The sequence below is a fragment of the Sebastes fasciatus genome, chromosome 5, assembly GCF_043250625.1.
Source record: "Sebastes fasciatus isolate fSebFas1 chromosome 5, fSebFas1.pri, whole genome shotgun sequence".
In the NCBI taxonomy this organism is placed as follows: Eukaryota; Metazoa; Chordata; class Actinopteri; order Perciformes; family Sebastidae; genus Sebastes; species Sebastes fasciatus.
In genome coordinates, this window is record NC_133799.1 from 22,492,193 (window position 1) to 22,509,232 (window position 17,040).

General features: G+C 43.8%; 1 protein-coding gene across 3 annotated transcripts in view; it reads right to left on the reverse strand.

Moving 5' to 3' along the window:
• ssbp4 (single stranded DNA binding protein 4) overlaps positions 1–17,040 on the reverse strand; it is a 115,681-nt gene that overhangs the window by 24,217 nt on the left and 74,424 nt on the right. For all 3 annotated transcript variants that reach the window (XM_074635834.1, XM_074635832.1, XM_074635833.1), the window contains exon 5: positions 5,348–5,437. In XM_074635834.1, coding sequence (XP_074491935.1) covers positions 5,348–5,410 — 63 coding nt within the window. In that variant the 5' untranslated portion in view covers positions 5,411–5,437. The remainder of the gene's footprint in view (positions 1–5,347; positions 5,438–17,040) is intronic.

Below are 17,040 nucleotides of genomic sequence, written 5' to 3' on the forward strand. Positions count from 1 at the left end.
TTTTTTTGGCAAAAGGAGCCATTCCAATTTAGTAGAAAGACGCTGCCCCACCCTAACTGGTTTACAGACTTAATGGAGCACATTAACAAGGACAAATGATGAAAAACTCACTTGTTCAGTGCTTGTGCTCATACATTTGGGTATCTGGAGTTCCTACCAACCCACAAACTGTGAAATAAGATGACCCAATCAGTTGTTTTGTGGGATGTCTAGATCAGAAAACATGTGATTCAACAAGCCATTCAGATTTGGCTCCTCTTCCTATGTCACATGCAGGCTCATTAGAATATATCGCCCAAAGGTTGAGAACTACCTTTGCAAAGGTGCACCATATTTTTCTCACTAGCTAATCAGAGTAGACCGGGCTTCTTAATGAGACAGGCGCTAAAACGGAGCGTTTCAGGCAGAGGGTGAATACAGGTATATTCAGACAGACAGTATGAGAAAATAATGTATTTTTTGAACATCAAAGCAGGTAAACATGTTCTAGTAGAAACCAAACGTACAAGTATGAACCTGGAAATGAGCATGATATGTCCGCCCCGAGTACTTGATGTACCACATGTAGATCAGAGAATAAAAGCTGTTTATCAACAATGCAATGTGAAAATACGGTGCGGAAAACCCACATTGGAATTTTCGGTATTGACAACTATGCACACCGGATCCGGTGTGAATTATCCACGTTGCCATGTTCCAGTTTCGCAATGAGTTTCCTCCTAAATAGTGTCCTCTCCACACAAACAAAAACCTATCCAGACAGAGAATGTCTAAGGGGCTATGGTTAATTATACAAGACATACATTAATCGAACCCCAAATGTGATGCTAACGCTAGCTGTTGTGGCTAGCCCCACTCCGTGACCAACATTAGCGAGTGCATATCAGCAACATGCATCTTCATCATATCCCAGCTGCTGGAGCTGCTGGACGATCTCAAGCCATGTATTGTTTTTTATTTGGTTGTTGGTGTAGTAGCATTTGTCGTACATTATTGGGTGTTGAGAAGGGGATGGCCTATTATTATTCCGAAACACCAATAGTCCGAAAAATGTCCCATTGGGCCGAAAAAAGCTCATTTGTCCGACAGGCCGTTATCCCGAAAACAAACACATGATGTTCTGGAAACACAAACTCTTTGTGCCACAAACGGAGCACACGGCTAATTATTATGCAGAATGACGACGATATTTATATAACATCAGTTGGAAGAAAGGATTTCATTGGTCAAACATATATTAACATACATAACATATATAACATATAAACTAATATTTCTTCCCTCGCACAAATGTTCTGCAGGCGAACCCACAACATCAGTGTTTATAAATTTCCGTGCGTGACAACAATCCGTGCTTGGTGTGAAACGGCTTTAAGGCCAACAAAGAGGGATTTTTGGGGCATTATTTGACAGGTGGACCATTTAAATCTCTAAAGAGCCCATTTTATCTAATCTGCTTTTCCCTGGACAGAAGCCTAACGCTCCTATTTATGCTGGTTTCTTCCTGAATCTGTCTCTTTTTCTCATTATTTAATTATTTTATGTCTATATATACTGTATGCATATACAGTATTACTGTATTATTTAATGTCTATATACACGTGCTGTATGCATGTACAGTAAACATTTTCCTGATACGTTTCATTTCTGTCTACGGAGCAGCAGATGGGAGATGAATCCATCAACTGTCCACTTTTGTCGTCAGCTGTCATTTTTGTGATCACACATCTCTGAAGGCCAATAAAAAACATTTCTGAAAGACTTTCCTGAAGTCTCAGTGTCCTCTCTTCTCCTCCACTCTCTTTCTTCTCCTCCTCCTCCTCCTCCCTGTCATTAACTCCGTCTCTCCTCGCAGCCTCTCCTTCCTCTTTCTCCTCCTCCCCCCGTCATCTCCCCCTTTGCTCGTCCTCCCCAGAGGGCCATGATGCAGCAGCAGTGGACTTTCGCTGAGAGGAGGATACCAAATGTATAGAGATCCTCACACCGAACACAGCATTACTCTCCCAATTTTTTCCTTTTCTGCTCCTTCCTACCAGGAGTCCGACGCCCAGCTCGTCCTGTGAGCTACAGATTAGGGGAGGACGCCCTCCTCCTCCATTATTCCTCCACTGTCCCTCCTTTGCCCCTCATCCCTCTCTCCCAGGACTGTAGCCAATAACAGTGTTGGGGTCACCCATGTTAATTACCGCGCTTGTGCAACTGGGAAAAATATAATGCAACACACATACACACACACACACACACACACACACACACACACACACACACACACACACACACACACAGCGCACGCGAACAGTTCACGGAGTTGGTGAGTAAGCATGTGTCACTGAAGCTGTGTGTGTGTGTGTGTGTGTGTGTGTGTGTGTGTGTGAGAGAGAGCGAGAAAATAATAGTTTCAAAGACAAGCGAAATGGAGAGAGTGAGGAAATGTCACGGAGAAGGATGCCAGGCGTACGAAGGAGAGAGGAGAGGGAGAAGGAAGCAGACCCGCGGATGAGAAATGACTAAAGCACGGAGAAAAAATTCAGTGTTAGTCGATGCAACCCATTCACAACTCCACATCAAAAACATAATAAACATTGTTGAGACTTGACCTCCAGTGTAACTGAGATGAGAATGTGAGTAAAATCTCAACAATATGTGGGAGGGAAAGATAAAAAAAAATCTGCTTCCCCTTCATCTGAATGAATAAATGAACTGCAGAAAACTCAGTAGCCTGCATTTTCAGCAGAGACCGCAGCCATTAGTTCACCAGGGAGTGAATGTCAGCTACCTAAGCACTGTGTGTGTGTGTGTGTGGTTTCAGCTCTAGCTGAAGTTGAAAGATGCCATATGAACACGCTACAACGCATTGAAATATGCTGCTGTTCTGGCAACGCCGTCTGCTTGATTTAGGGAAATGTGATGTTAAGTTTGGGGAGGTGCAGAGAACATTTGTCGATGTTTTTTCTGTGTTATGCAGGCTGCTTTTATTTTTTGATTTCTTTATATTTGCCTGCTTTGCAGCTCAGATTAGCTGAGCTAAGCGAAGAGAAGAGAAGAGAAGAGAAGAGAAGAGAAGAGAAGAGAAGAGAAGAGAAGAGAAGAGAAGAGAAGAGAAGAGAAGAGAGTGAATATTGCAGCGTGTGAAAGAAACCCTCCATCCCTCCTTTCTTCTCCCTGTCTTCCCTCTGACCATCCTGTCTGTCTGTCTGTCTGTCTGTGCACACAGGGTCTATTTATGGAAAGCAATGTCACTCATGCAACACCATCAGATAGCTTTCTCCCTGGCCTGCTCACTGCTCATACATCATTAACATTCTCCACGACCCCTGCATGCACACACACACACGCACGTACGTACGCACGCACGCAGGCACACAACATGCTGCCAATCAACCAGCACAAGACAACGCAGGCAAATGGCTCTACAGTTCCACACTGTATGTATTTACACACCAGGCATACTAAACGTCCAATAGGAGCACATTACTAAAACACGCTTGATCACTAATAACATGCAGAGCATTATAGAATACTGCACATTTTGTTATTCTTACATGCTGCAACTAAACAAGCAAAACATGGCAAATAAAACGTGATAAATATTCTAGATTGAGACTTTTAGAAGTACTTAAAAGGAGGATTTTAAAGGATACATATTATGGTCATTTTAGGTTAATTTTTGTATCTACTAGAACATGTTCATATGCTTTAAATGTTCTAAAAAACACATTATTTTTCTCATACGGTCTGCCTGAATAGACCCTTTAACAGCTAACACCGTGATTACATCACGGTGTTAGCTGGAGGCCATCACAAATCACCTCATAGCAGTGGGCTAAAATTACACATCGAAAATGTCATTTTGCTGTGTTTTTGGGTGCCAGAATCAATATTGCATACATTTGAGATGACAAACTGTGATTCAAGGCTCTAGCGAGTTACAACATCGGCGAAGCATTTCAGAGATGGAGAGAAAATGTTGGTTTGATAGTTTAGTTTAGCCTTCTGCTAACCGTAAGTAGTCGTCACGGCTGATACACCACAGCGGTGGGCTCACGGTGAATGCTAAACTATTAGAGAGATGGAGAGAAAATGTTGCTAATAGTTTAGCCTTCTGCTAACCGTAGCCCCAGCCGTGAGCCTTTGGCTGCGGTTAGCACGAGCTAAACTATTAACATCATTGTATCTGCATCTCTGAAATGCTTCACCAATATTGTAAGATTCTCTTTTTGATAAATCTGTCTTAACACTGACACTCGCGGCCCCGGAGAGTGAGTGACTGTACATGTTCAGAGAAACTCATATTTTCTTCAGCCATTGTTAAAAAAGCAAGCCAACAAAACTTGCATCATCATGTTTACTAACGGAAAAGGGGTTTATATACCTGTATTCACCCTCTGTCTGCAATGCTCCGTTTTAGCGCCTGTCTCTTTAAGCCCACCTCCCAAAAAAGCCCAATCTGCTCTGATTGGTCACCGTTTTTTGGTCTTCCGCATCTGCGCTGCCGCCGTCTTCACAGCATCACTGCAGCTGGAGACTCACTGGTTGTGTCAACTAGTTAGGCGGCACTTCTACCGGCGACTGTATAGTTGTGACATCACAACTTACGGAAGTTCTGACTGCCCATTTTAAAGGCACAGTTTCTGAATACTGACTGCATTTCTCTGTGCATTGAGCGTTTTGATACTTTCACAATATTTATATAGCACCTAGACCTGCTTTATGATTATAAAACACATGAGAATCTCACTTTCTACAATGTGGGACCTTTAAATGAAAACAGTGAATATCTATGCGGGTGCAGAAATTTGAAAGTGTTACTTGCTTAATTTGTGTCAAATAAGACTTGCGTGCGTGCATGTTCGCGTGAGAGAGAGAGAAAGGAGGTGAGTGATGGAAACAGAGAGAGAGTGAGCGTGACCTCGTCAGCCTCCGAGACAGCCTTCAGAGAACAGTGATGACACGAGGAATTAGTAACACAAGTAACACAAACCAGAGAAAATAGCTTCCTCTCATCTCCTTAAACACGCACAAAAAAAAATGTACAAGCACTTTTACTTGCTCAACATTTAATATTTGGGCAGATACAAAACATATAAAAAAAAGCTCTTTAGAAGTCAGCTTCAGGCAGAGCACCAGGAGTTAACAACCCGAGCGTGGACATATGGGACGGAGGCAGAGAGACAGAGAAGGGAACACATCTGGACAGGGATTAGGACAGCTAAAGAGGCTAAAAAAGGAGGAGGAGACAGAAGGATAGGCTTAGCGCTGGCTGTGGGAGGGGCAGGCGTGTGATGTTGTTGTGTGATGGGTGAAGGTGGGGGTGGGTGAGCGATGAAGTCAGCGACAAAGTTCTTACTTGAAAGAAGCCCGGAGGCATGGGTCCTCCTGGCATGCCATCATTGGGTGGCATGTTGCCCATCACTGGACTGGGAGCAGCGGCCGCACTCTGGAAAAACAACAAGAAACCACAGTTTACTCTCAGTATTCATGTTTGAGGGAGTAATCAGGTGTTAAAATAATCCTGCGTTCGCTGAGAATAATGGAAAGAGAGATATGGCGTGCAGAAATTATCTGCCACAAAACTTCCAACCCTGATTACACTCGCGGAAAATGGAGCAATTACCGATAACTGATGAAGATATGATTATTTAGTCACAGTGATAAATGATTTGACGAAGGACACAAACAATGTAGATAGTTTAGGGGGAACATTAAGACTTCAGAGTGCTTCCAGTGGAGCAGTTTGTACGATGCACCATCTGACAGCCAAACCAATCATTATGAACAAATGCACAGCTCCTGTTTCTACCTCTGACACAAAGGAGACTATTTTCAGATCTGCTCCTATTTGGTCCATTTCCTCTTAGTCCATAGTCCATGTTCACCAACATGTGTTAATTTCCACTTGTTACAAGCATACAGTCTTTTCAAAATAAACTTCTGTCTTTACAGGAAACTACTTGGTTAGGTTTAGGCAACAAAACTGCTAAATTGGGTTTAGGAAAAGATTGTTGGTTTGGGCTAAAATAACTCAGAAAGTAGCGTAACTTAAGTACAGAAGTTACGTGACAAATCATCAATGACTTCTGGTTTCACACGGGGTACGAACACCGGCCTCCTGGGCAAAAGTCTGGTGTTTTTGATCCACCCATCCACCCCGACCTCCTTCCTACGCGGCATTTGTCACCCTTCATACTTCCTGGTTCATGATTGCATGGATTACATACGACTTGATTGAAATACAGTGCATTCTTTTTCCAGGGTATAGCTACGAACGGTGTATGAGAACAACTTGCAATGTTACAAACTGATTTGCTGGCCAACAAAAACTACGCAAATAGGAGCAAATTGTACATTTACACAAGCTCTGACTGAACAATAATAAAAACCCAACACTTCTGCAACCGCTTCAATTCAAATGCCTTCCAGTGGCGCCTTCATATAGGGCTGGAGCCAGGCGGCAACCTCCAGGTCTGAGAAGTGAAGCCAATGCTGAAGTGCATTAAACTTGCATTCTTTCTAACAGCCAGCAGGGGGCGACTCCTCTGGTTGCAAAAAGAAGTCTGATTGTATAGAAGTCTATGAGAAAATGAGCCTACTTCTCTCTTGATTTATTACCTCAGTAAACATTGTAAACATGAGTTTATGGTCACAATCGCTAGTTTCAAGTCTTCTTCAATACAGCATGATGTTCATTTAGTAAATTATGGCCCCATTTAGAGTCAAATAGACCATAAAGCAGGGGATGCTTTAGGTCGTGGCTACCTTGTGATTGACAGGTCGCTACCACGGCGTTGTCCGGTCTTGGAGTTGTCAGTGTTTTCGTCTTAGTACTTTAACCCTTTCACAGTGTGTTTTCGGTTATTCAAAGTCAATTAGAACCTTTTTGGTCACCTAAAAATGTCTAATTCAGCGTTCAGTTGCTTAGCTCCACCCTCTCGTGTCATTTCTGGTTGCAAAAAAACAAGATGGCGACGGCCAAAATGCCGAACTCAAGGCTTCAAAACGGCAGTCCACAAAAGTCTATGTCTGGAGCTCAAACTTCAATACAACTCCCTGAGTAATTTAAAATTATAAAGGATTATCTTATCTTTGTTTGAAGAAGAAAGATATGCTTTTCTACAAAACTCTTTTTTAAATGTATTAAAATATGCCAAACATCTTATTTCTTCATTCATCTTTAGATCAGGAAATATGATATTAAAGAATAAAGTTATAAGAATAAAACTCAGATCAAGCTCTCCTTGCCAGCTCTCAAGACATTTTATATGCAGTGTTACAGACACATCTCACTGGGTTAACATATTGAGGTTTATTACCCAGCCCAACCCCTTTGCTTTGGTGGATTTTGTTAAAATTCCGAGCAGTGTTTAGGTCCCACTTCATATTGATGAATAACGTAAAAAATGTAAATCAGCACCATAATCTTGATTTATACAGAGCAGCCTTTTATTCCTGCATGCAGCCCCAGTTTGAATATGGCCTCCAAACACATTTCTGGCAATATTTCCTTCATCTTTGCTCTCAATTATAATGATTTTCAACATCGGGGAGAAGACAGATGTGACGCTCGCTGCTCTGGTTTTTCTTCTGAGGCAGCGAGGCTGACAGGCGGTGTTTGGTCATGACTGCTTTGTCAGAGCTCGACATTCACACATGGCCGACGCGATGAGAGAGGGAAACAAAAAAGTTATTTTCAATCAGAGTGTGGAGCCAGTTCGCGTGTTACAGGAGGAGCCAACACTGTGGAGGATTATTAAGCTACAAACAGCCCTTCTTCCATTCTGACACACTGTGTCCTCATAGGAAAAACAATTAAACAGTATCCAACATTTAAGGCTGGAGTAGGCAGGTTGGAGCAAATATGATTAAAAAAAAGTTATTTTTATAAAATGGTCACTATATCCTGAGAGTGGTGAAAAAAATCATGTGCCTCCGGTGCTCCTAACGGCATCTGCAAGATTTCACAGACCAGAGGAAAACAACCAATCAGAGCCGAGCTGGAGCCTTGCCATCTCTGAGCAGCTGTCAATCACTCACGAACTCTGATCAAACGGTAAAACTAGGCAGCGCTGATCAAATATGAATCAATATCCTGTTACTGTAATGCCTATTTCTCGCCTTCATATTTGATCAGCTAGTTTGACTGTTTGATCGGAGTTCGCGAGTGATTGACAGCTGCTCCGTTGAATGAACAGCCAATAGGAACGCTCTCTCTCTCTCTGAAATGACCTGTAATTGGCCAAAGTCTCCCGTCACAGGCTAGATTTTCTAAAAAACAGAGCAATGAGGAGGTGCAGAAGTCTAGTTTTCTCTCAGAACACTTGAATTACAATATGCTGAAATGATATTATGGATTTTTTGCCCAATGATACCAAAAATATTCTGCCAACTTCCGCTATAAAGCAACCTATATTTAAGTGACTTATAGTGTGAATAATGATGATGATCTCAGCAGCAAACACAGAAGTAGCTTGACGATGTTACACTTCTCAAAAGGTCAAAACGTTCGACTTTGACACCACAGACTGCGGTTTGCATCCCGTCTCTTACAACAAGTCAGAACCATGACCGCAATCTTTCCCTAACCTTATCCAAGTAGTGTTAGTTACCTAAACGTAACCATATGTTAACCATGGAAGGAGGCGGCAGATCAGGAAACTGCTCATATAAATCATAAGTCCAGGTGGGATGACTTTGTACAATCGTAGAGGAACTACCGGAGCTTTAATATTGCTTTTTTTAATTTCACAACGTCTGTTGGCTACCGAACAATCATAGACTCTCCACAGAATGTACAAACACACAGCGCTGTCCTGCCGCCCCTCCCCCCACTGTAACTAGAGCTTCACTCACTTCCAGAGCAAACAATCCCTCCATCCCTCGACTGACCCGCACGGCCCAGACACTAACTAACAGGCCCCGGGGCCATGAGGCAGCAGGACACACACATGCACACACACATGCACACACTGCACTGCAATGGTAAGAGGGTGTGAATCTGTGGGACTCGAGCAAATCACAAGAGACTCAAAGAGTGTGGACATGGACATATCCACAGGAGTCAGACACAAGCAGAGAGTCAGAGACACAGAGAGAGAGACATTTAAAGAGACAGACCTGACAAACAAGAGGGATGGAGAGAGAAGATGAGACAAAGAGATCTCTCAAAGGGTGATGAGAGGTCGGACAGTGAAGGACAGTCGGCTAAAGATGCTACTATGGTACTCTGAGGTCTGTGAGTGTGTGAACTGTATGGTTTCCTCCTCTCAGCCTCAACAGTAGACAAGCAACAAGAAGTCAAGAGTATCTACTGCTTGAATAGCTATTTTCAAAGGGGTCTCTTGACCTCTGACCTCAAGATATGTGAATGAAAATGGGACCCACGAGTCTCCCCTTTACAGACATGCCAATTTATGATAATTACATGCAGTTTTGGGCAAAAACGATGCAGTTGTTTGCTCGCAGTATTTGTTATTTTTGCCTATTCTAAAATGGTGTTTTTGAAAATTTCTAAACTAAACAGTCTTGGAATTACATAAATTGGGTATGACTGTAAAGCTGAGACTCTTGTGGATTCAATGAGCCAAATTGTATTCATGCTGCCTCCCCGATAAATGATGGATTAAACCTGTTTGTTGCAGCTGGCTTGTTGGGCACGTCAACCACAATACCTCTGCACGCAAGGCACTAATCTTCTCGGTTAATGGTTAATGATCGGTTAATGAGTGTTGGCTATCGGTCAGAAAAGACTTTCGGTGGAGCTGAGGCGGGCCTTGGAGACGCAGCAGAGCAGACAGCTAGCAGCTAGCGACCTGTGACGGCACCCACCTGTCACTCAAAGAGACCATGCCCTCAATCATGCCTAACTTTAAGCCTTAATATAAACCCCCCGTACAGTTGTCATGAGCGGGGATATTAGCATGTTCCAGGCTGTAAACGTGTTTATTCTTTTCCCTCCACGGCAAAAGTTGGGCATTTTAACATGGGGGTCTATATAGTGCTGTAGGGATGATGTATTTTTGTAGGCCAACCAGTAAGTTAGCTTCCCCCTGGTTCCCTCGACAAAAAGACAATGGGAATTTTTCCATTGGGTTTTGGATTATTGCAGAAAATACGCTCTGTGGCAAACAGAGTTTATTATATTTACACGTTTTGTTCAGCAAGATAAACTCCGCAAATGAACACCACGTTTAGGGATTTTCAAAGCGTTAATGTTATCGCCTGAAGTAAAAAGCTAACGTTAGGCTATAAAGGAACTACACCACAGTCGCATGAGCGCGAGTTTACACAACAAGGCTGTAAAGGCGGACGAGTCGGCTTGATGACGTTTTGTAGTCTCATTTAGCCTTTAACTGCCTTTTTTAAGACACGTTATAACACGATATTTAAAGACATATTTTATATCGTAGAACAAAACGTTAAAATCTCTTCAGCTTGTGTTAACCACATCTAACTAAAAACCCTTTGACTTCCAGACGAATACCGGACGTGCTAAAATGCTAACTCATTTCTGGGTTTGAGACTCATTCCTGCACCACTATGGGGATTGACTCGAATTTCGGAGCCAGCCTCAAGTGGCCATTTGAGGAATTGCCATTTTTGGCACTTCGGCTTCATTTTCTCAGCACCAGAGGTTGCCGCTTGATCTAGACCCGTCTGACCTCAACTGCGCCCTATAAAGCGTGTAATTGTGAGCTGTTATCAAACAATGGGAGAGCAAAAACAATAGGCTAAATGCTGTATATTACACACACACAGTTAACCAGCTGTGGCGTATCGGAGAGCATTATCTGCTCAGGGATCAGCAGAGAGAAAGAGAAAAGAAGGATGGAAGATGGAAGATGAAGAAAAGGAAGAGAGGAGGTGGCTGGATGAACGGCAGGCAGGGCATCTCAGGGAGAGGAGGAGGAGGAGGAGGAGGAGGAGGAGGAGGAGGAGGAGGAGGAGGAGGAGGAGGAGGAGGAGGAGGAGGAGTGAATGGAAGTGGTGCTGGCATGCAAGTATGTGTGGCGAGTGTGTGTGTGTGTTAGTGTGTGTGTGTGTGTGTGTGTGTGTGTGGCTGCCTCAACCAGCCAACGAGGCTCCACAGTACTCAGGTGAAGCGGCAGCAAAAGGCCCCTTCTCCTAGTTGCCATGACAACCCCGACCTCAGCTCCTGCTCTCCAGTGCCCATTAAAACCCTCAGGCCGTCAATCATCAGCATGGCCAGGGAGCAGAGAGAGAGAGAGAGAGAGAGAGAGAGAGAGAGAGAGAGAGAGAGAGAGAGAGAGGGAGGGACAGAGAGAGAGAAAAAAAGGAGAAAAGAAAGAGAGAGAAAGAGAAACAGAGATGGAGTTTAAAGCAGCCTATGGCTTTTGATAGCTGCCCTGTATCTCCCTCTTTTTCTCTCTCTGCACACAAACAAACCCGACACACACAATATACCTGCTCAGTGTTAACTCCTGGCACACATCACACTCCTCTGTCTCACTCTCTCACTCTCTCTCTCTCTCTCTCTCTCTCTCTCTCTCTCTCTCTCTCTCTCTCTCTCTCTCTCTCTCTCTCTCTCTCTCTCTCTCTCTCTCTCTCTCTCTCTCTCTCTCTCTCTCCTCCACCTCCATAAAAAAAAAACATCTACTAAAATCCGAGCTGCCTTTTCATGACATCATCTTCATTCATTTCCAATCAATTTTCATACAAGCGATCTTCATTCAGCATCCCATTTTAACTAATGATGCCGCTTGTTCGCTATATAACATCTTCAGTCTTAATTCTGCAGACATCCAGACTTCAAATCGGAAAAGAGAGCGTCTAGATCAATTAAGTATTCAATGTTTTTTCAAATCTAAAGCTCTCTGTCCATTTATTCTCTCCTCTCTGTTGTTAGTCTCTGATTGTGGAGTTCATATTTTAAAGAATAGTTTGTTTTTTTGAGAAAAACATAAATTCCTAATGTGACTAAAATGGCTGTTTTATTAAACAATGTTTCTTATCTTAAAAAAGCCAAAACAGGAGATCCAAAAGGTGAAGTTCTCTTTAAATCAGGGCCACCAGCCACACCTATACATGTAGTTAGGACAAAGTAGGGTTGGGGCGATATGTTATCGGTATATACCGTGTGACGTTAGAAATGTGTCCAACGGTAGAGATTTGGCAATACCATCAAAGAGTATAGAAACAAGACAAAAACGAGACAAAACTCCGGTGCTTTTTTGACAATAGCCGCTGCCACCATTATCATAAAGTGGGCATGTCTGTAAAGGGGAGACTCGTGGGGACCCATAGAACCCATTTTCATCCACATATCTTGAGGTCAGAGGTCAAGGGACCCCCCTTAGAAAATGGCCATACAAGTTTGAAGCGTTATTTAGTCTCCTTCACGACAAGCTAGTATGACATGGTAGAAATAAGTGGTGTTAAAATGAATTTGCATTAACGCATTATTATTGCGTTAACTTTACCAGCCCTAAAAATGACATATACCGTGATAGAAGATTTTGGCCATATCGCCCACCCCTGCAGGTCAAAGAATTATTAACTAAATGACACAAATGTACATTTCCATGCTGTCTGTACCTGATGAACAGACAGTTTGAGCTTAGTACTTTTTCATGTAATAAATATAAAAAGGAAATAACAAGGTGAGCATTTGACAGTGTTGAAAGTCTTGTAGTATATGTAGTTAAGAATTTTTGGACTAAAAAGTAGACTACTCTGTTTGTTTGATCTTATATCCGAGCTAAGACTCAACACATATTTAAACTGTAGGCAGAGACATTAAAAGGGCATCTATGAGTTTTTTCCTTCTGAGTAAATGAAAAAAAAGCAAAATCCCTTCTGTAGTTATCATGGGTCATGTATTTGATCATTTCCTCTCACAGGAGGGGGTCTGCTCCCCTTTAGCTCCTGGTTGTGATCCTCTTTAGCTCCCCGGCGGAGGCTGGCCGGCTAGCTGGCTGGCTGGATGGCCCACAGACAGAGAGTGAGCGGCTCTATCTGTCCGGTGATCAGACCTCGGCTTCCAGGGGGTAATGGATCTGCTGTTATCTGGGTCCAGACAAGCAGGCCAACACACTGCTACCTGCTGGCCACAACAACAAACTGATACGGACCTGTTAGGGCGTACACGTGTGTGTGTGTGTGTGTGTGTGACGATGAATATGTGTGTGTGTTTGCAAGCCTGTGTTTCTTTCAGATCGTAAGTACTCAGCCTGACCGACCTGGACTGCGACCCACACACACTCTATATATCTCAGACACACACAGAAGCACTGTAGCGTAAACATATAAAAATGTCCATACTGTCACCTTTAGGCTTTGAACACAAAGTTTTAACCTGAAGACACACACAGTCCAGTCCAACTCTTCTACGATCCTACATTATCCACGTCTCTCTCTCTTTGAATATTTCTGCATACTGGGGTCTTGGAATTACATAAATTGGGTATCACTGTAAAGCTGAAACTCTTGTGGATCCAATGAGCCCAACTGTATTCACGTGTGATGATGTTAGTCCCCAAAGGAGCCATTTCATTGTAGTGACACCATTCTTTAAAATGTGACCTGACTGTATAAAATGACCTGTGGTGACCTCTAGGATAATCACAGCCTCATGAAACTTTACAACCACAAACTACAGACCTAGGGCATTCAGAGGATGGATGGCTTTCCTATGTAGACTGTCAATAAGGGGGTTTCTGAGCAGTTCCCAGAACAGAAGTGCTCGTAATCTAATCGCCAAAAAATGCATTCTTGCAGAAATCACCAAATGTCAAAGTTTTTGATACCAAATCACAGCATGGCTTTTTCTATGGTGTTCCTCAAGGCCTTGGTGTCTTAATGTGGTATTTTGGCGGGATAATTGATAATTTTTATCAATTCTTTAGTGGTAAAAAATGGTTAAATTTAGCACCAAATCTGTGTAACAAATGGTATCCACCCAAACAACTTCTGAGACATAAGAGAGCATGGGAATAACCATCATATACTTCTATCATAATGTTCACTGACACACAGTGCTGAGCAGCATCTCAAATAGTCTTCAGGTTCCCAGCTTTCAGATGATGTACACCACTTCTATGTGACATCTACTGCTGACCTGCTATCTCCCCGTAAAGACCCCCTGTCCCTCCTAAAAAAGACAAAAACGGGTCTGTTGTGGGTCTCAGAGGGTTAATGTAAAGACCGATTCCTCCGTTAAAACTGCCGCCTGTGCCAGCTAAACAGGGATGTGTACGTTCTGATGTGTCCACGCACGAATGAACACTCCCACTGTGTGTCCATGCATGTACTTTCTGCGGCTTGCAGACTGATTTGCAGACAAACGGCTGGTTTCATCTCCGTAATCTCCGTAAAAACCAAACCAGGATTTCCCTCTCCACGCCGCTCCCAACTGTCATCGCCATCACCCCTCTCCTCCCAACTCCCCGCATTAGTCCTTCTGTCACAGCCCTCCTTCTCCTCCTCTCCCCTCAGCTTCAAGTGCTCCAATAACTCTGTCACTGAAGTCAACTCTATAAAGATTAGCGAGGAGGCAGGAGTGTGTAAGCAGGGCTGCCGGCCGACAGACGGGTCTAATCGATGGAAGACGGAGAGCTGCCAGGAACCCGACGCCCGACCCTGCGACATGGAAATGCCCTCCACGGCAAGAGGCGTGCATACACACACACACACACACACACACACACACACAGTGAAGATGCATGGGAGCGTACTGTATATATCACACACACACACACATGCTGATGCCTTCCCATAGCTCCGGCAGCTGTTATGTCAATCAGGTGAATTAATTACCGGTAAACAAATCTGCTTGGGATCCCCCAACAGAACACACACAAACACAAACAAACACACATGTAACCCTCCTCCTCCTCCTCCTCCTCCTCCTCACTCCGCCTCTGTCTCTGTAGCATGTCGTCCCAGCATCAGGGCCCCAGGAGCCCGGAGCTGCCTCCCAGCTACCCAGGCACCGCTCGGAGCTGGAGGCCCAGAGGGAAGGCGCCTTGGCTGGGGGGACGTCGCTCCGGCTCTCCCCCCGCTGCCCTGGAGCACCCGCCTTAACTCCCGCTGCTGCCTCTCAGGCTAACCAATCAACCTATGGCAATTCATAAATACTACCTGACAGGGAAGACAACACACACGCGGTGGAGTGCAGATGGCATAAACACACGCACATGTACTGTATGCACACAGACACCTGAAAAAAAAAGAAGCTGCTATGAGATGAAACAAACAAATGCAGAAACACAGACAACTGTGCCTCCTGTAAACACGATATTGATGTGGTGACTCTCTGTGGGCTGGATGGCAGCTGACAGACTGAAGGGAAGGATCCATACCACATGACAGACAAAACAACTAGAAATAAATAAATAACAACAAGCAAATAAAAACACTGAGGAATAGTTTTAGGAGGATTAAAAGTCTGACTTCACTTTTAATGTGAGTGAATGTATACTTAAAGGATAATTCTGGTTAATTATAACTTGGGTCTTATTTTCAAAGTTTTGCTACTCACTGTTCCTTTAAGCGGGGTGCAGCATCGCCCTGAAGGGGATTCTTTCACAACAATGACCCGCTAGCTGTACATTATCCCACGTATTACACGGCTACTTACTGAAGAAATCAATATTTTGACACAAAAACAGTCCGCCAGAGTCCGACATCTGAACTGCGCCCATAGCAACGGTCTGTTATACATAGCATAGGTCTGTAATGCAGAAATTACAGACCGCAGAACGCCGTGATTGACCAATCAGAATCGAGTATTCAACACAGCCGTGTAATAAAAATAATCAATACATCAATTTTATAATGAGAATAATCTTCAGTTGCAGCTCTGGTACAACGACTAGACTGTTGGAGGCGTTAGCAGGGAGGGTTTAACTCAATCCCACTTGGGAGCTAAAGTATAAGCTAAGCGAAAGTGACACAAACATGCATAAACTGAGTGAAACACTTATTGATGTAAAGTAATTTAGTAGCTGGCCTCCTGACACACACACACATACACACACACACCCAGAAGCCTTTATTGGCGGTGTCGGTAGTTAATGACCAAAGGTTGGCGATGGCCTGCTGCTCGCTCTGGTGACCCTTTCTAACACAGGTCCCCCCTGCTGGCACTGCTCTTTAATTACACACACACACACAAACACACACACGAGTGCACGTACACACACTGATATGCAGCCCCCCGCCTCCTCCGCCCGTGGCCTTTCACTCCCTCATTAGGCAGTTGGTGTTGGGTGGAAAGCCACCAGAGAACCAGAGGACGGGGTGTCACGATGACGCTCACGTCCACACACACACACAAACACACACACACACACACACACACACACACACACACACACACATTTTGAATGAAAGAGGCTGACTTCCACATGCACTCAAAGCTATGCCTAATTGAAGATTATTAATGCTGCTAATTAGGGAATAATAGAATGCTTGGAGCTTGGAGACAAAACCTAATGTGAGGAATACAGTAGAAGAATGAAAGGTGTGTGAGAGACAGGAGAGAGAGAGAGAGAGAGAGAGAGTTAGGGGAGAATGATTTTATCATGCTCTATATCTCTCCCGTACTGTCCTCTGAAATAACTGGCTGGTGTCACGCTACCACAACTCTTATTCAGGAGGAGAGTGTATCCAGCGGGGCTTCAAGTCACCGCTCGGCTCTGCAGGTCAGAGAAAGCTACAGATCAGGACGGGGGCAGGTAGATCATCCCCTGAAAGGCCACGTCGCAGGTGATGGCAGGCACGCTAAAACACCTTTGACACAGTTACAAAGCTGCACAGGAGGATGCACGTTTCGTCTCTGGGTCATTATTTCTTCATCTGGGACAAATGTAAATAACACATCAGGTTCTCGCGTCTTGCATCGGCTGCCCTTTCACACCAACGTCCAACAATCATACTGAGAGAAATCCATTTTAAAAGAAGCTCAGAAAAGATTTGATCAGCCTCCGTAGACCAGAATGCAATGCAGCCAAATGACATGTTGCCAACCAGGAGATGCTCTCTATTTTCAGCTACAAAAACCTCAACCTCAGTCACTGCTTTCAT